Source organism: Melospiza melodia, chromosome 1 (genome assembly GCF_035770615.1).
Source record: "Melospiza melodia melodia isolate bMelMel2 chromosome 1, bMelMel2.pri, whole genome shotgun sequence".
In the NCBI taxonomy this organism is placed as follows: Eukaryota; Metazoa; Chordata; class Aves; order Passeriformes; family Passerellidae; genus Melospiza; species Melospiza melodia.
The window spans coordinates 83,661,559-83,684,588 of record NC_086194.1 but is presented as its reverse complement, the minus strand read 5'-3'; the positions used below and the strand labels follow the sequence as shown (position 1 = coordinate 83,684,588).

Sequence of the window (23,030 nt, the reverse complement as noted above, 5' to 3'; positions counted from 1 at the left end):
GATGTAAATCTAAAGTTGTTAAAAGTGCTTTTCAATGCTTGCAGTGAAAAAAGTCTGTAGGGCCATATTCTTGCAAGTTTGCACTTTCTGTGGCTTAACAAAACTATATGGACAGAGATGTTAAAGGTATTATCTTATTGCAAGCACTGAAAGAAAAATTCTCAGGTCATCCCTTCTAAAAACAAACACACGGTAATTTTTTTTCTCAATAGTTGGTTTTCAGTACCTTTTGCAGAATTCAGTGAAGGATCAGGTTCATTGTTCCTGTCAGTTGCGTTGTTCCTTGGCTTCTGGCAAACTCTGCATTCTCCTCTTGACACCAGTAATGTTCTTGCTGGCCCTTTGGAGGCCTGGCTTTGTGTCACATCTCTGTTTGCCTTGACCTGCTTGCCTTGCAGTTGGGACACTGCTTGCTCCAGACACAGCTTTGGCAGTCTCCAGCCAAGGGACCCCAAGAGTCCAGTTAGTTTCTTGTTAGAAGAAGAGTGCAGACTACAGTCACATGGAGCTGGTCCCTCTGTTTTCCACTGTTTTTCCATTGCTTTCACTTTAACAATGTGTGTTTACAAGTCTCTCCTAAAAATCTTTTATGTTAGAACAGGCTAGTGTTGCAAATGTCTTCTGAACACACCCTGTTAAACTGTAAGCATTCCAGCTCAGAGATTTAGCATATCCCAAGGTTTTGTTATCTGATTAACAAAAATAAACAATTTTTTCTGTGTCAAAGGCAAATTGTTACATCTGACTTTCTATTCCTGTCTTAGCAAAGACAGCTAGCCAAGTTATCAACCCAATTGACCTCCCAAAAGGTCAATTCCTTTTACTTAGTAAATTCCACAGTTACCAAAAGCCTTCATGTGGTCTGAAAGAAAGATCTGTCATTTGTCATTTTGAAGAATGTGTTTTTATTTAATAGTGGTATATTACCTCTTGTCAACAGGATGTTAAAAGTAAAGTACACCAAACTAGTTTGGGTAGAAATTCCTTGTAGCTTAGCATTAGCATATGTTGCATTGTGTCATTAAGAACAGGGGATGTTATTTAGAAAAGCTTTAGATTTTAATCTCAGACCTGGTAACCAGTACTTGGGATTCCACTTGGTATAATTTTGTTGTTTGAATGTGTTTTGGAAATATTTGGAAATGTTTGATGCCAAAACCACTCTAGTTCTCTTTTCTGACTGCATTTTGTTTCACTGCATTTTGTGCTGATCAGCTTTGCTGAGCCCTGTGACCAGGATGAACATAAAACCTTAGGAGAATCCTGCTGTTGACCTCCTGCAGGACCAGGGGGTCACCATAAGCCTGTGTCTGGGGCCAGCACCATCCCCCTGCTCAGTAAGGCACAGTAAGCCTGATACATCTGAGTCACCCTGAGATGGAAACCCACAGGCCTGCCCAGCACTCACATCCAGGAGATCTGGTGCAGGAAGCTGTGGCTTTCCAGGCTGCCAGTGTTGATAGAGCTGTGTCCTGAACTTGGATATGTGCTGGTTTCAAGCACAGAACTGAGTGAAAGTGGTGGCTTCTGCAATATGGTCTGACCTCATCCCATGCAGAATGGCTTGCTCCCATCCTCATGGACTCCATGAGTATTGCCATTGTGTGGCTCCTGTCAGTATTGCAACGAGTCAAATACCATGTTTTGATTATGCCTTTCAGTTTAATAACAGGCTGAATTATTTCTCTTTTAGCTGACACGTTTTTATATTTAAGTGATCCAAAAGTGCTTTTCCTAGCTCCCTTCAGCTGTGAGTGGCAGCATTTATTTCACCATTATCTTGTAGATTCCCTGTTCTTGAACTCTCCTGCTTTTAAGAGTGGAAGGGGGAAATTCCAATTTTTTTTCCCCTCTTACCTGTTCTCAAGCAGTATTGCAAGGAAATCTATAGAGGATTCCCACAACTGCAGTCACATCTGTTTCAGAAAAAAGGTATATATTCTGCTATTTTCAGTTAATATCCATGGTCTTCTTGCAAAAAACCCCACCTCCCTGAGGACATATTGACATAGGCTCACAAGAAGTTGCTGTGAAGAACTGCTGTTCTAAATGTTCAAAGTTACTCATACCTCACAATATTGCAGTACAGTGGAGAAGTTATCCAACAAGTGTGTTCTCAAAGCCTTGTGGAGACTGATCTGCGTGTGTTCTAGTGGTGTTCTGGTTTATTAGAATGTTTTAGAATGATTGGATGTATGTGATATTTGGGAAGCTGTGCTGGTATAAAAATTCTTGGCAGAAATCCAGATCATATTCTGAATTACTGTAGTCAGTCCCTTAACTCCCTTAATTTTTTTTTTTTTTTTTTTTTTTTTTTTTTTTTTTTTTTGTGCAAGAGGCTTTCCACTTTTCCACTCACTGCATTTCTTTAGAAGTATTTGATATATTTATTTTTTGGTTGCTAGCTTGATATGAAAATACTCCATATAGCTACTGCTTCTTGAACAGCAGCTCAGCAGATCAAGGTTTTGGGTTTTTTTCCCAGGCATTCCAATGAAAACAAGTGAGAGAAATTGCCTTTGGTGTGTTCTCATGTACCAGCACATTTACTTAGGCTGCTTGTCCTTTAAACAAGTTTTCTGACAATAAAAATTTTACAGTGTAGAAAGCTGTCATGAAATATTATGCATCTTTTCTTAAGCCTCGCTCAAAGAGAACAGATATTGAAATGCTTTTATGCTCTCTAATGCTTCGGCTTGGTAGCATATTATGGTAATCCAGAAATGGGTTCTCCTTGTACATGCATGTAATCAACTGCTTGCTGTTTTAAGGCTCAGATGTAATACAGTAATTCTGAATATATTAAAAATGTATTTAAAATGAGACCTTCTATTTGTGGATTTGGTTGCTTTTTTTGAGACCGTGATTTCAGAAAATTTAAGTACTTGTTTAACTTCTTAATAACCTCATGTAAATAAAGCAGAACATTCAGACTTTGATACACAGGAGCACTTAAACATATGATTAAATGTCATTCTTGAAGATGAAGACTTTTTAAAATTGTGGCTTTAATCATATGTTTACAGCCTAACTGGATCACTGCCTGATAAGTAATGCTGTATGGACTGGGTAGGTAGCTCGGTGTAGGCAGCGGAGAAATTATTGCACCAAGGGTTAGTGGTCTGTGTGTAAGACCACAGAAGCTGTAGTGCGCTTGGCTCAGACTAATCCTCTGAGCAGAGATGCTGAGTTTAAAAAATCTGCCTTAGTAATGAGTTTTGAATGACATTGTCTTGAGAGAGTTGGGACAGCTAAGGACTTGTAACCAAAAGTGGTAATGATGGCATTTCACTGAAATGGATAGAAATGTGGGTTTCAGACAGCTGTCTTCACAAGTCCTAATTTCATAGCTCAGTTTATATCTTGTAATTTGACTCCATTATCTTACTACCACTCTGTTACATGCTTTAAATCTTTCTGTAATTACTCTTTTTCCCCAAGGACCTGATTTTTAGCATTGGTTTTGAACACTCATGTTTTTCAGGCAGTTTTCTTTTTCAATTTTGTTTTTTAAGGAGGGAGCCTTGGTTACAGGAAACAACAGAATCCTGAGTGAACAATGTCAAACCAGGTTTTTGTATGGCACTGAATTAATTTCATATGGGTGGATTACTTGAAAAATCTCTAGGGCATGAGAAAGAATTACTTGCAGTGCTTGCAAATGTGTCTCCAAGAGAGTTTAGTAAATACCTGGTACACTAAATAGGAGTGTAGCACACATGCTCTGAGTTTGTTTGATGGTAAATTCTTTCTTTCTTTTTTTTTTTTTTTTTTTTTTTTTTGTAAAAGGGAGGGTTGCTGTGCTAGGTGTTAGACCCACATGCATCCTTATACCTTTTTTCAATCTCACCATGTTTATGCAAGTCCACATGCCTGGCTGCTGTTTTATGGGTGTACTGGGGCAGAGGGGCCTCTCAGGTCTCACCCTGCCCACAGGATGGACGTGCCAGCCCACAGGGGAAAACACATTAAGGACCCTTTTTGTTCCATTAATGTTTCCTGGAGCAACGTGTCTCATACCTGTGCATTTCTTGGCTTCCTTCTAATTGCAGCTTGACTAACTTCAGCAGAATTCTTTGTAAGCAGAGGACTTAAAGTAGCTTCTCCAAGAGCTCTGTTTTTTTGCAATTGGATGCAGCATGTGAAAAATGAAAGCATAACTTGCGGTGCTAAACATACTCCATTCTCTTCCAGCTTCAGTGCAGGAGGCATTAATGAATTCTGTGTGATGTTTCTAAGTGGTGAAAGTCACATTCAGACACATTTTTTTTTTTAGCTAAATACAGTGACTTGGTTGCAGGCATATCGACAATGTCCAGCTCAGGAGACTGCCTGGCTTGTTTTCTCTATTGCATATACAGAGTAACTTCTGTTCTTGGGTTGTAGTCATGATTTGAACCAGCTGAGCAGGCTCAAGTGAGCCTTTGTGTGACTGTAACAAGGATGTTACCTTAAAATTCCTGCTTATAGGAAATGTTTCAGCAGTAGGTTACATCAATTTTTGATACTTCTGTGGAGCTGGGGTGGCTTGGCTTTGGATGTCTCCCAGACACTCACTCACCCAGCTGCTCTGTCACTCCCATCACCGGGAATTAGTAGTTTCCACTTTGGGATGCTAATGCCAGAATTTGCAATGAGTACCTGTCTAGAAGCAGGTATTACAGATATTTGCTGTTAGGAAGTAATTTTCAAGGTTAGACACCAGACACACTAATGTCAGGAGGCCCTGAAGGCAGACAAGTTCTGCATTCCTTCCTCCAGTGCTTTTCTGCCGGTTTTCGTACTCAAAAGCTCCAATCTTTCGTGTTAGTGTTTCTGCTTGTACTTACCCTTCTCAGCCCATTCTGCTTTGAGCACTCTCTAATGTTTTCTTGCCTATAGGCAGTGTTGAGATGTTCCAGTGCTACAAGAAAGCACAAAGCTTTGTCACCTCCCAGAGACAAAGGGAAAGTGTCTGCAGGCAAATGAGTGAAATGGAAACGTTGGCAGGTCTGAGCTCTTGGCGAGCTGTGGTCCTGGTGACTGTGCAGTTTGCACCCCACAGGGCTGACCCTCCCTAGCTCGCTCACATTTGTTCAGACTTTCTGGTCCTGCCTTGTCCTGTGCCATCAGCACCGTCAGGGTCACAGCCAGGAAAGTATGAGTGTTCTTATGAGCTGAGCAGCAGACAATTTGAGGAAAGATGTTCAATTTCCTGGAAATCCTGTGCAATGTGAAAGGGGTATGATTTGCGTGTGTGTACGTGGCTGATAGAAGTAGACCAAAAAAGTGGATCTTCCAAGTTCCTGAGTGTTGATGCATGCCAGGGCCAGTTTGACCCTTCCTTGCCATGATTCACGCTGGTGCAGGATTCACACCAGTATATTTCTCCGGATTAGAATGCCCTCAAGAAGTCTTTGTCCGTATTCCACGACATCTCATGGAGCCTGTGCTGCTGTTCAGTGGAGGTTTTTTGCAGCATTGAGGTGCTGCACTACAGTTTCAGTGACACATTTCTTGCTTTGTTTGGGATGCTTTCCTAAACAGGTCATTTGTGTTTGTAAACATGAAAGAGAAGATTTTAGTGCTTAACTATATGTTGTATTTATATGAGTGTCCATTGTTTTCCAGAAACTTTCAATTTACTTTAATTTCTGATCACTTTTGTTCATATAACTAAACACGGAATGATGTTTTACTTTTTGTTCTTGACTCATTTTTCAGTGACTCCCGCTTCTCGTGCACAACACATACACCCAAGATGCTTAATTTTCAATCTAACCTATTGGCAACTCAGTTGCAATTACAATAGGAATTTTAATCCTCTGTAAAGAGGACTGATGGATGTGTAATTAAGTAATGACAGTCTGTGGGACAATTGTAGCAAAGTGAAAGCCATGAAAATTCAGAGCAGCTGAGGTGGAACTTCATGGCTTCCCTGCTGAACCTGGAAGAGTCAGTTCTGCTGGGCTCATAAAGTTGAGGAGATAGTTGCAGATCTTGAGAGAGGACAACGCATTTTGAAGTGTTGGGGAAGAACAGGAGGAGTAGAGGCTGGGAACTGGAGGAAGATACTGTTATCACCATCTGATCTGATGATGATGAGAATGAACCTCCCCTGCAGACCTGATCTCAGAGCCCAGCTGCTGGTGAATGGGATTACCCTTCTCTGTACCCCTGAGCTCTTCCCTGAACAAGTGTCCCTTGGCAGCAGTAGCAGAAGTCCCAATTCTCACGGGCAGATGGAAGGACCAGTGTGGGCTGGGTTGCTCTGGGAAAAGGAGCAGGGCCAGCAGGCCACGGGTCTGCTGCCCCTTTGACAGGCAGGTGTCCAGTGCTAACAGGATGGCTTTGCCTGTGCCAGCCTGACCCAGAGAGCTGCTTGTGGACTTGTTGGCCTCTCAGGGACCGGGGACGTCTCAGGGAGGAGTGTTCTTCCTGGTAGCCATGGTGTTTCCTTCAAGGGCTGAGCAGGCAGGACACAGAGCTGTCTCTGTGTTCTCTGATCCTGTTGTCTTTGTTTGATGAACTCTGATGGAGTTAATGGGGCTGCAGTGAGCTGAGCCAGCCTGGGCTGGCTGGGGGTGGATCCTTTGTTGTGCCAGGCTTGCTTGGTGCTTGGTGTTTGCTGGAGTTTTCCACAGGGTGCTCTGCCTGTTTTACAGAGAACCTCAGCTGTGCCCTGGCATCTTGGTGTGAGGGAAGGGTGAACATGTGGAGGGACAAGAAGTAAAACTGAATTTAACCTACAGTCTTCAGGGACAGGGGTTATCATCAATGAGAATAGGATATCATAATGAGTCCCTACAGCCATCACACTGTGGCATTAGGCTGCTGCTAGCACAGAGCAGTGTGTCAGGAGCCTGTTCCTCACTGTCACACTGAGTGCTGGATTTAGGCCATCTAAAATTAGCCTCTAGCCCTAAAACTCAATCACACACCTGAATCTTCCTACAGCTGCCTTAATGCTGCCTGCATGCAGGGTCATAACCCTTTTAGTTATACGAAGAACAGTGACTTTTGAAATGGTTGTATCCATTTTATATCCATTCCCACATCTTGAAATATTCCTACCTGTTCTTTTGTGCATCTATCCTTTTAGCTTTGCTGCCTTTTACTGTGTAGAAATCTCAGATCACTGCAGAGTGAGTAGCTCACCTGTACAGATGCAGCTGCTGTTGAAAAGCAACCTGAGTAAATGTGTTACAGTTCTCCTAAATACTGAGACAATGTCTAGCACGTGGGTTTAAATAACAGGTAGTTCTTGGTCTGCCATAGCATTTCCAGTGACTCAGTGTTCCCTCCCACCCTTCTGCAGTAATTACAGAAGATTGTTGCAGTTCCTGACTCAGAGGAAGACTTCCTTCCAAGCCTTCTGGCCATGCTGGACCTCCAGCTCTGGAGTTGTACGGAGCAAATAGTGAGGGGCATCAGGGTAGCAGGCCCCAGGACTGCAACAAGAATTGTGTGGGAGTAGTGTGTGTTATGGGCTAGTGATAGCAAGCCATAAAAAGAGAGTTTGCTTTGGATTTGTGGTCAGGAGTTTGGTTGCCAGAATCTTGGCCATGATGCTCATATCTCTTGAAACTGTGTGTTTACAAGAAAGACATTCCAAGGTACAAATCTGATGGCTTCTCTGATGGGATAGTCTAGGAAACTACCAAATGTAAAAATTAAAAAGGGCTTAGTATCCTCTGACCCAGATTTATTGTGGATAAAGTGTCTTCCTGCAGATTGTGGGAGCACAAGGCATGAGGCTTTGGGGGCAGGCCTGGGGATGGGCTCAGCTGTGAGTAAGGTTATGAGATGAGAGCTGCAGGGAGGGGTTCCACAAACTCCATGAGCCCCATCATTCTCCCCCTAGGGAGGAATTCAGCAGGCACTGCAAGTCAGTACATCACATATGCATTGACGGTCTGCAGCTGCGTTGGCTGCTCCGGCAGCCACTGAATGGCAGCGGGGACGTGCTGCCAAATGTGACCTGACAGCCCTGCCCAGAGTGTGCTCAGGGCTGCAGGGGAGGCCAGCAGAAGAGGACCAAAGGGCTCAAGTCTCTGGTTTCCCTCATGAGATGTCAGATCTGACAGTCACATCAATAGGTTTTGTGATGTGTTCATGCAGCTTTCATTTGTGATGCAGCTCTTCAGATTTAGTGGAGCTGCACTCTTGGTGCTGCTGCAAGCAGCTGTGCACAGCTGGCCATCAGGTCTCTGCTTGTAAAATATGTGTGAAGGTTGTCTTGCCATCAGCAAAGTGTATTCAGAAGGAGGTCTGTGGAATCTGGGCCAAGTTTCTTAGAGACGTGGATAGATTTTTCTGTGCCTTAAATACAGTAGTGAACCCCACTGTCTGTGCTGAGGTGAGTAAAATCTGGAAATAGGCTTTGCATTGTTTCAGCTTAAGCACAAGAATATTCTCTTTAATTGCTTTTTCAGTGTTTCTGTGTAAGAATGAGGGTCTTGAGATTTTTTACGATTATGGTGCAGTGTTTTCAAATGCTTAGGCCAGAAAGCATTACATGCAGACATAGCATTTCCATCTGCTGCTCATCAAAGAAGAGAAATTTCATTCCCAAGCACTGCTGTGATGTGTAGTGAAAACATGGCTTTGGTGAGCATCTCTCTGTCAAAGTGCTAGTGCACTTGGTTCACAAACATCAGTTAAATGCCTCAGAGGTCTATGAAATAAATAGAAGAGCTGGATGCCAGGAGTTGGGATGCACAAAAGCTACTTTTTGGCATCATTAAGGCAATGCAAAGAAGAGTACTGTGCATAAAATGCTCTTACTCATTTGATTTTAAGCTCCAGCCCTGTGTGAAGTAGCACATGCAAGCTGAAGTCCTTTCCTGGGTTAGATGCCTTCACCATCCCTCTTGGCAGTTCACTGTCTCAGTGACGAGAAGGTGGAGTTCATGGTACCCACCACCAGCATTACAGACTAAATGTTTGAAGTGCCTGCCTGGAAAGTGGGAGTCTGTTCTTGTCTTGCACTGCCTAGGGGAGTTTCCAAGTCACCAACTGGAATAGAAAGTGGGAGTGGAGACACTCACTGAAACTGTGTGGGTGCACTGAAGACTGAAGGATCCCATTTGAGTGGGAGTATGAGTCTGAAACTCATTTGAAAAGGCAGAGTGATATATATATATATATATATATGTAATGCCTCATCTGTATGTGTTTTGTTTTTGTTTGGCTTTTTTTTTATTTTGATATTAAGCAGCCTGACTGAGGTGCTTTTTGCCAGCAAGGTGAATGTTCTCAGAGAACTCAGCCAGTTCAGGTCTCTTTGTAAATTTTGAATGGCCTGAAGTTGAGACTGGCTCCAAGATATTGAGTAGCTCATTTGGGTGTGCAGGTACTTTTATGGATCTGAGATGTAAATTTTCAAAGCAACGGAAGCGACTGCATGGCTTGTACAAAGTTTCAGCTGCCAATTTCTCTTTTCAGGCTGAGTTGCACCATTGATGACTGAATGGACTCTGCTGAGAAGGCTTGTCCTGACACCATGACAGCTGATGAGTCAGAAGCTGGAGAGTTAGCTCTGGAGCCTCTCCTCACGTGCAAGCTATGTCTTTGTGAATATTCCCAGGATAAGATGACCACTCTTCAGGAATGCAACTGCGTCTTTTGTACAGCGGTAAGATCTGTCAGTGCCTTTACATTACAGAAGCAGGGTAATGGAAGATGGACAGAGCTGTGAGATGGGATTGCTTGTCTTGTACAAGCATGTGCTACACCCGTGCTGACACAGGATGCTTTTCTAAAGAGCATTTGGTGTTAGCCTGTCTTGCCTTATTTAAAAGATTTCTCTTGTCATTTTACTTTTGATGATTTGTAACTAGTATATGTTCCCATCACAAGCACTAGTAAAAAGTATAAATAAAAGGAAAGAAGATGCAGTTTGAGTGTTGGAGAACATACACAGTTTGCATGCAATCTCAGTATTTACTTTTTTCTGAAGCAAAACCTTGAAATATCATAGGATACCTGTGAGTTTTTGTTTCCCTGCTATCCTTTTCTGAGTTCTCACGGACCTTTAAAGTCTTCTATGTAACTTTTAAGGGCAATCAGAAAACCTAAACAAAAGTGGCCTTTTGAACCTTTGCCTCTGTGCTGCAGAGATGTTGCTCAGGTCATGCATTGCCTATAGTAGTCAGTAAAGACTTTTTGGCCTGCAAATTCAGATCAAATAAAGCTGGTGGAAGTGATAGAGGGAGAAGTTGAATGAGTTGATAAAAGCCCTACAGATAGTAGTACTCTTCCAGTCTCTTTGTCAGCATGGGAAAAATGGACCTTGTTTCTCTGGTGGTAGTGACTTTGATGTACCTCACTCATGGTAACTAAAGTACCTGACCTGAAAACAGGTCAGAAGTTACTAGAGGATGTTGGTGTGCTGCTTTTTGTTGTTTGTTTTTTGTTTGTTTGCTTGGTTTCTTTTTTTTTTTTTTTTTTTTTTTTTGTGGGGGGGGTGGGGTGGATGTTGGTTTGGTTTTATTTTAAACTCTAGAATAAATGTACTTGATTTTATTTTTAAAAATTTGTGGATAAACATCAAGCAAGTATGTTTAATTTTACCCTTGCTTGTTCGAATTCATGAAGAAATTGGATATTTGTGATGCCAGCTAGGGTGAGAATATCTTGACTTATGCTGAATTCAGGGTAGCTTAAACAGGATGAGAATCTAGCTGTGTATTTCAAGAAACGAAGATAAGAGTGGTTAATATGCATTTCAACCTGAACTTCATGAAGTTTGTTTTCCATACTGACTTGCACCAAAGATTTCTGTATTTTAGTTTGTAACAAAACTTTGAAGTTCATGTAACCTAAAAGGTAGATACGGAAATACTGCTTTAAATTAAAAAAAAAACCCAGAAAATTGGAGAAGTTGATGCTTTTACAGCGGTCCCACTCCTATGCCAAGAACTCAGTGTCTCTGATTTAGTATTAATGGTACAAGAACCTCAGTGCTAGCTGGGTAGAGTAACCCTCAGGGAAGCAGGGGCTGCTGAGGACTGTGCCAGGCAGAGCTGGACTCTGCCCTCCAGCAGGGCACTGGCCAAAGGGAGAGGTCAGGGATGGCTGGGAGTGTTGTTGTGCCTGCATGCCCCCTGTCAGTGCCCTAGCTGCCATCACATCCATACACTCCTTCCCTGCCCAGCACCAGGAAGAGTCTCCTGTGAGCTTGGTGCTCCAGTGCTGTGACAGTGTCATGGAAGGTGCAGTCACAGTTACTTGGCATCTGTGCAAACTTTGCTGACTTTGAACCAAGAGCCAGCCATAGGTGAGCCTGAATGCAGCTGGGAGAAGCCTTTAGAGACGCTCTATTTGTTTCAGTGAGCATAATATGTCTCAATTGTGTTCGTGCTCCCAAGTCCAGCGTTTGTCTGACTGTTGCCTGTGTCCCAGTGTCCTCCCGATGGATGTGTCTGGGCTGATGCATGCCCAGACATGTAGATCTTGCATCCTGTAACAGTGAGGGCTCTGGAAACTTTTAATCTGGCTATATGGCTCTCTGTCTTGAAGCCAGAGCAGTTTCTGGGAGGCCATATGAGTTGCATTTTTGGGCAGCCTCCAAAAACCAGTGTCAGGAGCAGCTTGACATGGAGTGTCAGGACTTGCATGGGGGATTGCTTGGGGCACAGCCTGCAGCAGCTCTGCTGGTGTGCCATGCCCTAAATTTCCCCTCACCCATGCCAGGACATCTAGATACCTTCACATTACACTTAAGAAAGATTTTGGGGTAAGAATATCCACTGTGAGCTCTGGGATTGAGCACCAATCAGTTTTGCAGTTTTTCAGCTAGCAATGCTCTCAGCTTGTATAGCTTATTCTTCTGTCACTAAGGGTAATTTTATATATCCAGGAGCAGTATTAAACTTGAAATAGAAAAGGGCTTGACATGGAAATAATAGGTTCTGCTCCAATAAGTTGAAACCATTGTTTTTGTTAATTTTTTGTTCTGTTACATGTGAAGTCTTCTGTTGTTTTTTTTTTTTCCCCTTCCTAACTGTAATGGTGATGCTGCAACAATGATTATTTTTCATAGTATTTGTGGCTGTGGAAATAATTGGAAATTGTTACTATTTAGATATCTGTGGGGGTGAGGTTATATTTCCTTTTCATTTGTAGACTGTAAAACCAAGGCATTCAGACAACTTAGAATTGTGTACAGCTATTTTTTTTTCATCTTAGAAACTTGCTGTAAACAAAATACCCCATAAAAGCTGTGTTCTAGCCAAAGTAAGTGAACTGTGCTTTAGCATGTGTATGTTTGCATTTTGGTGGAATGTTGCTAGTAGGGCAGGAGTTTTTCAAATAACTGTAAGCATTTTTACTCTCTCTCTCTCAGCAGAAAAAGCAGATGGCTTGCAGAGCATACTTGCCATCTTACTTGGTAGCTCAGTCAGGTCTCAAGAGGCATGAGCCTTGTATTTTTCAACATGTGTTGCACTTGGCATAAGATTCCACTGCAGTGTGAGATAAAGCACACACACATCCCAAGAATTTGAAAATGGCTGTAGTGTACCTAATGACTTGGTTTCATTGTGTTTGGATTTACATTAGTTTTTAATGAAAGGCTGATCTCTGAAGAGGGCTGGGAAGAGATGTGAGATATATTTTATCTGTGAAAGTTTTAGAGGACTGAACTTTACATTATTCAGTTCATTTCCTGTGTCTAAAATATTTGCAGGGTGCCATGCTGTGGTGCGCACTTTCACATATGGATATTCAGCAACATCTGTACTGGTCAAGCTCCATGATTTTATGGTCCCTTTGTCACCTTTACTTATCCCTTTCCCAAAAGGGGAGGAGGGGTCTCATCTGTTCCTGATACTGCTCATCTTCTTCCTTGTCTTCCCACTCATTCTTGTATATTTGGTGGGGATGTCCTTCTTATCAGCAGGCCCTTACATTTACCTTTTGTTACAATTTTCTCTTCCTTGGATGTGCAGCTGCTCAGGTTTTTGTCCCCATAGTGGTTATGGTGCTTACATATGTATGTGAAATAATTATACACTGTGTCTGTCCACACCATTACAGTGTTAAAAAATACAGTATTTTATCGCACTTTAGTGCATCTGGGTCCAAAGCAGACTAACTAATTACTTCTTGATTGATCCACTTACAGAATAATACTTTGAATATTATACTTACTTCTGATAAAAGTCCCTGAATGTTTGCTCTTTTCCTTCCTTCTTTGCCCAGAGAGCTCTCACAGTGCCTCACTCAGGTAAGGCTCTGGAGTGCTCTGGTGAGGCAGTGCCAGGAATGGATGGGCCACGCTCCCCACCCTGTCTTTGCACAGCACACTGGGTGTTGCCTGGGCTTTGGTGCTCATTAGACAGTCTGGAAAGTGCGTATCTAGGAGACTCCTGCCTTTTCAAAACATGGCTGAAACTGGGAAGGCAGCAGGGAGAGACAGTGAGTGGTGTGATCAGGTGCTCCTTGCATCCCCTGGGCTAGAACTGCCCTGGTGTCTGGCACAGCACACTCTACCCTTTGGAAGTGCTAGAGAGGAGTGCAGGACTGGCAGGAACACTGGAAATACCAAGGGCCCTATGAAAGACTCCATGTGAGTCTGTAGCCTGTAAGCAGTCGTGGAGGTGAGGTTTTAGCAGGTGGGGTAAGATTGCCCTGGTGGCAGAGGTGACAGGAGGAACCAGTGCACTGCTGTTGCAGAAACATGGTCTTAGGGGTCAGTAAAAATTACCAGAGTTGGCTTTACCCTGCACACCAATTCTTTCTGGTTTTGTCTTTCCTCTTTTCTTTGCCTCCTCTTAAGCATTTCAGGGCCTCAGTGAGAGCCAGGTGAGCAATAAATGGGATTGCTGCTATTTATGTCAAGCAGCAGCTTATGTCCATCTGTCTTGTGTTATTTACTGGCACAGGGTGTGAGATGTCGAAGACAATGTGTAACAAACTGAAAACAGAAAATGCTTTCATGTATGTTATTCTGTGTTGTTGGCACAGGTTTATGCAGAACTAGCATGATTCACCCTTTCTTTTTCCCAAGCAAATTCTTTGTTGAGTCTTGTACTTCTGAGAAGTGTGTGAGGCAACTGGGTTACAAAATGTGCAAAACAAATACCATGATGATCTACCTGTTTGTTATTTTGGTGCACACAATGCAGCCCAAATGAGATTAAACTTCAATGCAACCTTAGAAGAAGCAGGAGCCAGCATGCTAGCCAAGGTAGCTTCTGTGCTTTCTTGTGCTTCTACAAGTAGGCAGTGTTCCAAAGGCAGCTGGAGAACAAGATTTTCTGCTGCAGCGGTGTGTGACAGCAAGGCTAGGGCTAGGCATGGGCTCAGAAGGCTCCTTTGCTGCCATGGATGGTGTGGTGCCATGGACAGTCACCTGCCTGGGCCCTGGGGGGGCTTCAGCCTCAGAAAGAGGCTGCTGATGGCTGCTTTTACTAGAGGAGAAGAAGAAAGTGTTAGAGAAATAGGAGTCTCTCTGTTGGTACTTCATCAACATCAGACTCTAAGGCTCCTCTGCTTTCCTTAATGTTTTCAGGAGCAGCTGTGCATTGTCCTGCCTCCTTTGGGTGGCCGAACAGTGACATTTGGCCCTTAGTGCCGTGAAGTTTCAGATTGTTTGTGGAGGGGGGCACTGGAAAAATGGAAAAACTAATATGAGGGGTCTTTGTAAAAAACATGAGCAGAAGAATCAGAGAGCAGAGGAGATCAAGCAGATCAAGGACAAGGAGGACGCAAAAAAGAGTGGGATACCTGCTCAGTGAAACAGCTGTGTATCAATAACCCACTGAAATAATACTTAGTAAAACTTACGCAAGGGAATATTTGGATTTGCCATCATCTAGCCAACACTGGGTTTTAGTATCACTTCTGTTTGTTTGTCCTCATTTTCAAGAATGGGTTTGCTCTCTTTTTTCTCCCCATCCTATAAGACACCTTCTCACAACTGCACCAGAACACTCACGACCTTCTCCTCTTCCTAAATATACCTTGTGCTGCAATGCCCCACTTACTTTATATAGAGCTCATCTCAGGTTGTTTTCCATTTGGAAGTGTTGACATTTGGGATTCTTTTTTCCCTGCTCAACATTTGAAATGTTTCAGAATAATTTTTTTTCAAGTTTTAAAAAAGAGGATTCCTACACCTGGTAATTTGGCACTGAACACAGAGCAGTTCTGTAGTAATTTTGATGGTTTAAGAACTTCTTGCATGTATTTCTGTGCAGAGTAACACCAAAGGCAGAGTTGGGTTATCAAAACAGTATAGATGTACCCATTGACTTTTGAGGAATACCACAATTCAGGAAGAGGGACTGCATGTTTCCGAAGTCAGTAGAGGTGGCAGCCTCTGGATGGTGGCCAAGGGGGGATGGGAGGAAGAGGGAACTAACATTTTAATGACAGCATTGCATCGATGCAGTTGGTGTTATCTCCATTTAACCAATGAAGAAATCTATATGAAGTAGGTTGTCAGTGCCTTGAAGTGCCACAGTAACTGAGCCAGACTGTGACATAAGCCTCATGCTCGTGTCTGTTTTGTAGCTGTTGTAAGGCCAGGTTTGGCCTGACATGGATTTTTGGCAAGAGAAATTATATTTGCAGCTGGTTCAATTTAGTGAAGTATGAGTTTCTCTGGGCCTTTTCTGTTTGGTGGTACCTCTTCATGGCAGCAATTACCAGGAACCTTTCCTGCTTTTTATGAAAGGCTGCTAGGATGTCTTGGACCTCATGGTTTCATACTGTGTTTCTGAGCAGAATTCAGCATCACTGGTAGATATTTTGAGACAAAGCTGATGACAATATATTTCTCAGGTACATTTGAAGGATCCCATAAAAAATAGGCTTGTGGACCAAGAGGAGGCAATTATGTTCTGGTCCACTGTCTTGTTTGCTTGGTGTTTTCACTTGGTCATTACAAAATTAAATTCTTGTTAGTGATGTTATTCCTTCCCTCCTTCTGAGCCATGAACTGACTAGATGTTCTTTGAAGCTACAGGGGCATTTTTTCACTTCCTTTCAAGCATCTTTATTGGTAAGACTCTTATGTGGCCTGATCTTCTTTACATTTGATCTTCTGTCTGTTCACTTATCACTGTATCTGGTCCTTAGCAGTTAAAATAGAGATTGGGCAATATTTCATTGGAATTTTTCTTCTTGCTTTAAACTGTGCCTATCATAAGTTTATCTGTAGCAAATGAAGAGATTTCTATTTTTGTCTAAAAACTTTAATTGGAAGAGCCTCACTTTTTTTTCCAAGTGAAGTGCAAATGCCTCCAAGCTAATTGCCAATAGACTTGTTTCATCTAGTTTTAAGACTTTCTTAGAGATACTTGAGGAGTTTGAGTACCACACATTGAAAGTGACTGATCCATTTTGGTGATGGAACATGTGGAAGTGCAGATGTCACAGCAATGATGAACATATTATTAAACATTACATAGGTCTGCCATAAACACTATGAGCACTGTCTAGGGGAGTACATTTATCTTGGTACATGTTTGATTAGATGCTGGGTAGATCAAGGTAGTTAAATTTAGAGTTCTGATGTGAACTGTCTCACCAAAATTCGTAATAGTAGATTGTGTACACGCTAAAGAACAGGTAAAATTTCTAAAGTATAAGAAAAAAATGAATGTTATGTCTCACTGAATAAAAAGTACATAACCATGGCCCAGAACTAAAATAAAAACTGAATGCCTATCTGTTCATCTGCTCTGAATCATGAGGCACTCTGGAATGTCAGCTGAAAAGTGAAGTATTCTCTCCATATACAGTGTTTCTGCCCTCTGCCCTCAAACTTGGAGTTTGTAAAAAAGCCTAGGCTAAACAAAACCTGAACCCCAAACAAACAGAGTTTTGAGAAGATCTTTGGAAGACAGATTTAACATTGTAAATAATTCCTGTGGATTTTAAGAGGGAGACCTGAGTTTTTCTTCTTTTTTTTTGGAATGGAAATTCTCTTCAAGTTAAATGTTAGAAGAAAAGACCTTGTTTTGGCAATATGCCTTTAATCATTTTTTGAATTTTCACATTTAATGTAGATAATGCCTTCGTACTGTCTGGGAAATACTGTAGATCTGTTCTTTACCTTTGCATAATTGAATTAAAGACAAATACCCTTACTTGTCCTGTACCAGCTGCTGCACAGGGCTGGCAGCAGTATTGGTGGCATTTGACAGGAAAATAAGCCAGTGTTTTCTGTTTCTTTTTTGTTTCTAGCCCTCCCTCCAGGTTTCTTAATAAAGATACCTGTTCAGTTTAGTCATATTACACAAGGGGTTTCTTTTATGCTTTTGTATCCAAACTAATGAGGCTGTATTTTGGGATCTGAGGGAGGTTGGAGAGGGGCAAGGTGATGAAACATGTCCAGGTACTTGAAAAGCAGTATGTAGGAATGATTGAGATCCATATTTTGTCTTTGATACATAAATTATCTGAAAGTGGATTTGAATAGAAACTCAGATTTCACAGTGAAAGGGATATAGTGCCTTTGTCACATCATTACCTAGCAATCTAACACTAAAGTTACACTTTGAACTCATTTTTATGTCAAATGCAGAACTGGCATGATCCCTTTGCAGAGTAAATACATAACAAAATAGATGTCTTTTTCTTGGTAAGTATGTTAAAAATAGCTTCTGTACAATATACTTTTGGGGAAAAAAAAAAGTTGAAGTTAGACCAGCATGCAGAAGTGTTGAAATAAAAATCCATTAATAGCCTGAACAGAATTTTCATTCTTAGACTCAAAGCTGACCACAGAAAGCACTTCTGTTTATTATTGAAGAAGGAATCTTTTACATTACTAGTTCATGCATTCCTTGATTAGGCTTTTCAGTGTATTATTAAAGATGACTCCATTGCATTTCAATGTACTCTTTCAACAGCCCCTTAGCTCCAGGAGGGGAATATTTACTTGGGGAACTTGTAAGAATTTGCCTAAATAATAATGTTTCCTACAAGTTTTGCAAGGTACAAAAAAACCCAAAACAAAAAAAAAAAAAAAAAAAACAAACCAAAAAAAAACCTCCACCAAAAAAACCTCATGGGTAACATTTTGTGACATAGGTAACTGGATATTGATGTTATTTTATTAAACAGAGGAAGGCAATGGCCTGAAAGACAAAACCAGCATAAGAGGAAAAAATCTTGCCCCAAAATGCTTAGACAACAAATTATTGAAAAAAAAAAAGTCATTACACATTATGAATTTCAGGCAGAGAAAAAAATAGTTGTAGTCCTCTTTTGACTGAAGTTGTCAGTAGTCCTGTGTGAGCAAAACGTGCTTCACAAAGCTAGATCAGCAACAAAACATTCTGTTAGGTGTCCTGAGTTTTACTAATGGAATTATATTATCACATTTGAATTGATCTCTCTTGCTTGAATGCCTCAGGATTTTATTATGTTTCCCAGAGCACAGATATGTACATGATATAGTTGCTCAGTGGGGCAAAATTTGAGTTAACTGATTAGAGCACACTTGCAGGTATGGGAATTAAAACTACTTGTGTTGGTGTCTGCTTTTTATTTGAGGGGTGAACATAATGGAATCAAACCTCCAGTGTGTGTTCTGTGGTCAGCAGGATTCTAACCTGTTCAGCAGGACCTTGGTCAATTTTTAGTTTGTTGTCTCAACCATCCTGCCTGGGCTATGTGAAACATTCATGGAAACTTTGCTGGCTCTGGCCATGGAAAGTAAGAGGATGGAAAGTAAGATTAATATAACCATAAGGCACAGATCCTGTGTTGAGGCCACCCCAGCCACTGACTGCTCTCCGTGCTCAAAAGTCACTGTACTGCAAGAAATTGCTGGGAGAGTATAGCCCAGGGTGTTGAGGTCTCATAATTTCTAGGATGTCAAGATTAAGACCCTTTCAGGAAGTTCTTTGTATCACAGAAGGCAGAGCATCTTGATTTTCCCTTCACTTTGAAGAGCAATTAAGTAGCATATGTAGTGTATGCAGTTTTCCTGAGACACTGCTGATTTTTGTAGACAAAATGCCCAAAAAATCTTGCCATTTTATGTCTGTAATAATGTATTCTCTAAAGTGTGGGAGGACACATTGCTGAGAAGGTCAGTTGTGATTCATTATACAGACATGAAAGCATCTTTTCATCACGTTTTTGGCTTGCATCTTTTCAGATACTCTTAGTTGCCACTTCTCAAGTAAGCAGCTGAATTAGTAGCTGAGCTGTAAATAATGGTGAAACCCCTCTGAGAAGAGTTTCTCTGCAAGATGAAGGCATATTTTAAACTTTTAGTGATCTTCCAATGTTTCTTCTTTGGTGCTAAGAGGGAACAAGAAATTCACATCTTCATTTATGTACATCCTTTGGTAAAAAGCCTAATCCTTCAGCAATAAATATTAAATGCTTCCTTCAAGTTTCCCGGCAACTTTAAGCCTTTCTTGTATTACACCCAAAGCACCTTCTCCAAGCACAGAAAGTCAAGACCAAAGATTTCATATCTATAAAAATGATTTAACAGAGAGATTTTCTGGGAAATGCTTGAAGATCCATGGCACTGCATAGCTCAATTACATAATCTCCCCAAGCTGAAAACACAGCAACCTCTAAAAGAACCACAGAAGGTTGGTTGGCCACTTATGTTCACCTACAATCAAGCAGTGGGTTAGAAGAGAGGAAGAATCTAGATCATTAGCAATCCTCAGAAACCTCTGTTCTCCTGGCTTGGTACCCATAATGACTTAGATACTGCATATGGAAAATGATTGCAAAATCCATACTGTGGATCGAAGCTCCTTAAGAGCTTCATGCCCATCCTTGTGCGAAAGCGTAATCGTCAGTGCTCCGAGCTCCTGTCCTGAGAGTCTAAATTAAGAACAAGCCTCTGGGCTGCTGCTGGGCTTGCAGTAACTTCTCAGGCTTTGTCCTCCCTCTGTAACCACCTGACCTGAGCTGCCCCCAGAATACAAATCTACTGTTCCATGCTGTCAAAACAAATTACTAAATATCAGGCGGCCCCACAGAGGAGACAGAAGCCAGGATCTTAGCAAAAGTAAAAGGTTGCTCTCTCATGCTTGCTGAGGAATTAAGGCAACCTAAATGCTTTGGTGGGAAGGAAACATTTGTCCTTCACCAAATGCTGCCCTGAGACTTGATCCAGAAAATAATCAGGTCTCCCATGAGGAGATGAAGTGAGATGTAAGGAGGTTCTGCCCACGGATTTAAGAAGTACACTTAACACACTGCAGCCTGTGCAGGCCTTGGGGAAGGAGCTCTGAGGGCAGAATTTTCTGTTTACTTTATTTGTGGAGGAGGCTGTGAACAGGTACAAACCAGGGAGAAAATCTGTGTAGGGAGTGAGTACTTGCTGCCCCATTTCTCCTGTGATATGTGCTGAAGCATGTGGGGAATGCTCAGTGCTTAATGAATATGGAGCTGCCGGACAAGGTCACCCACAGTCTCCATCTGCATCAGTAACACCACTGGGAGCCACCCTGGGCTCTGGGCATGCTTTTTTTGGGCTTTCCCTATGTCACCTGCTGCCACTGCCCAGCCCATGGTGGCGGATGTGGGCACAGCCGTGGCAGCTCCAGTGTCACCAGGAGCCCACTCCAGGCACTACTGTGGTTCCATACCTGCTTCTGTTTGCTGCTCACTGCTCTGTGATGGAGCTGCTGTGCCAGGGGGTGCTTTGATCCCGTGGGTAAACTGACTTTATAAAAGCACTGTGCCTGGATGCCTTTGGGAGCCGTGGGTGAGAAGATGGGACAGGGCATGGAGACTGCTGTTGGAATAATAAAAGAATAACGCTGGTTAAATCTGGGCTGATAATCCCTAGGGAGCTAATACTGCCTTCAGTAGCTGACATGATTTCTTTTTTGCTCTTCACCTGTGAGTATCTCCCTCGCCTCCCACACACTACTTGCACCATCAATTCCTTACAACCTGCTCTGCTGCTTTCTTATAGGGGTGCATGCTGGATCTGAATACATTAGTTCTTAATGAGATACACATTTAAAGCTTACCGGTTAGGTTATATCCCAATGTTCTTCTAAGAGAATACACTTCAAATATTTACAAATCAAAAGTAAGTTAATTTAAAATGCCAGTAAGTTAAGATTATTCTACTTGCTTAAGCTAGTATCTCTATAGCTCATCAGAATTCAACAAAATGTGGATTTGGAGATTTCAGTAGAGAGACAGACAGAATAATAAGGAAATCTCATTTCCATTTGTAAGGGTCCTAATTATCCTGGTGGCTTAGAGGGAATCAGTTTTCCAATAAAAAATACAAATGAGGAAATTTCTTTAATCAGAGCGCAATATGCAAAGCCTTCTCAAAATAGTCCAGACTAACGCAGACTTGAGTGTTCCATGCCTATAAATAATAAAACAATGTTTTTTGAAGAGTCTAAGGCTGCCATACTCGGAAGGGCTGTGATTTCCCCATCACTCACCTATTAGCTTTGGAACTCAGTGCCTCTTCCAAAAGTTGGCAGAGAGACAGAGGTCTCAAAACCCTATTTCACTTTGACATATTTCTTGAAAATCGATGGGGCAATAATGAAGAAATCAGCAGTACTGGGGAGGAGGTTTGTAATGTGGGCATGAAATATAAAACTGTAGGGGAAAAAACTACATTGGTTCTACTTTTCATAACATGTTTATTTTCATTTACAGTAAACATTGCAAGCTGATACCAAAATCTGTCAGAAGTCCATGCTTTGTTTTTCTGTTAATGGTGACTTGCAATTTATTGTATGCTTTGCCATTATTTTGAGGAGACTTCGTTGTTTTTTTTTCTGTAGAAGTGACCTTACTTACTTACCTAGGCAATTTGGAGGAACAGTTCAAGCACTGTTCTTTGGTCCATTGCATGAGTTTTGTGCCATGATTTTACTGAAGAATATGAGTTATAAAGACAAGTTGAATATATTTGAAACTGGCATACCAAATAAAGTGTGAGGAGAGTAGAGGGCTCTTTGAGCTTGGAGGGGAAGCCCACTGTTTTTGTAATGGAACAATTTGGATACATTCATAAAGTGGCCTCCATGCTGAAAATAGACTTTGGGGTCTATAGAGTAGGGGCTGATGATAAATTGTAATAAATTATGGATATTATTTGAACTATGGGGGGGCAGGGTTGAGGGGGAGGAAAAACTGATAGCTGCACATCTTCTAGGGCACATTATAACCTCCCAAGCAGGTGCTAAACCCCTTTCCTCTTTTGTGCAGCTGAGAACACTGTTGTAAAGGAGTTCTCCTGCAATGGTGACTGCTGGATGAGAGTCTGAATTGAGAACACAGGAGGAAAAACGAAGGCACAAAGCCTGTTTAATTAGGATAAAAGATACTCACCCCTGCCAAATTCTCCAATCCCAGTTTAGCAGAGCATAAGAGTTGTTAGGGCTGAAAGGTCTGACTTGCTGACTTAGGTAAATGCAATGCTTGGCAGATGAAGTCATGCATAATTAATTGTTCTTTGTTGCATTCTTTCCAATGTAATGACTTGTAGCATTCACACTTACAATAATTGATGTTTGCTGTGTGCTGGAGCTTCAGGACAGCCAATTAAGGTGGTGAAGGTGGGAACTGCACAGCATCTCTGACATCTGTTTGTTACCAACATGTGGGCTATAACGTTTTTTTTTTCTTTTCTTTGCTTGTTTCTAGTGTCTAAAACAGTATGTGGAGCTGGCAATTCAAGAAGGTTGTGGTTCCCCTATCACATGTCCAGACATGGTATGCTTGAACCATGGGACCCTACAAGAAGCAGAGGTATCTATACTTCTCATACTTCTTTCTCTCTCTCTCTCTCTTTTTTAAAAACATACATCCCCCAAATTTCTTTATCTGCATAATAATAAATGTAATCATACAATTTTTCCTCCCTTTAATTACTTTTAATGAGGTTTTGGCAAGAGGCCTGACTGACAAGAGGTGATAGAAACAAGCAGATGTTTTCCAAGGGTTTTGCTCTTTTTTCCCTCCCTCTATGCCTTGGAGGAGAAGTTCCCTTGGCATCTGGACAGTCTCTGAATTACCCATGCAGGTGACTTAACCAGAGTGCCCTGTATCCCAGAATTGCTGAGCCTCCATTAGAT

At 41.7% G+C, this 23,030-nt stretch overlaps 1 protein-coding gene across 2 annotated transcripts in view; it reads left to right on the top strand.

Annotated features, from left to right (window-relative positions):
- RNF144B (ring finger protein 144B) overlaps positions 1 to 23,030 on the top strand; it is a 90,915-nt gene that overhangs the window by 45,376 nt on the left and 22,509 nt on the right. For both annotated transcript variants that reach the window (XM_063160051.1, XM_063160042.1), the window contains 2 exons: positions 9,427 to 9,616; positions 22,600 to 22,704. In XM_063160051.1, the coding sequence (XP_063016121.1) occupies positions 9,452 to 9,616; positions 22,600 to 22,704 (270 nt within the window). In that variant the 5' untranslated portion in view covers positions 9,427 to 9,451. The remainder of the gene's footprint in view (positions 1 to 9,426; positions 9,617 to 22,599; positions 22,705 to 23,030) is intronic.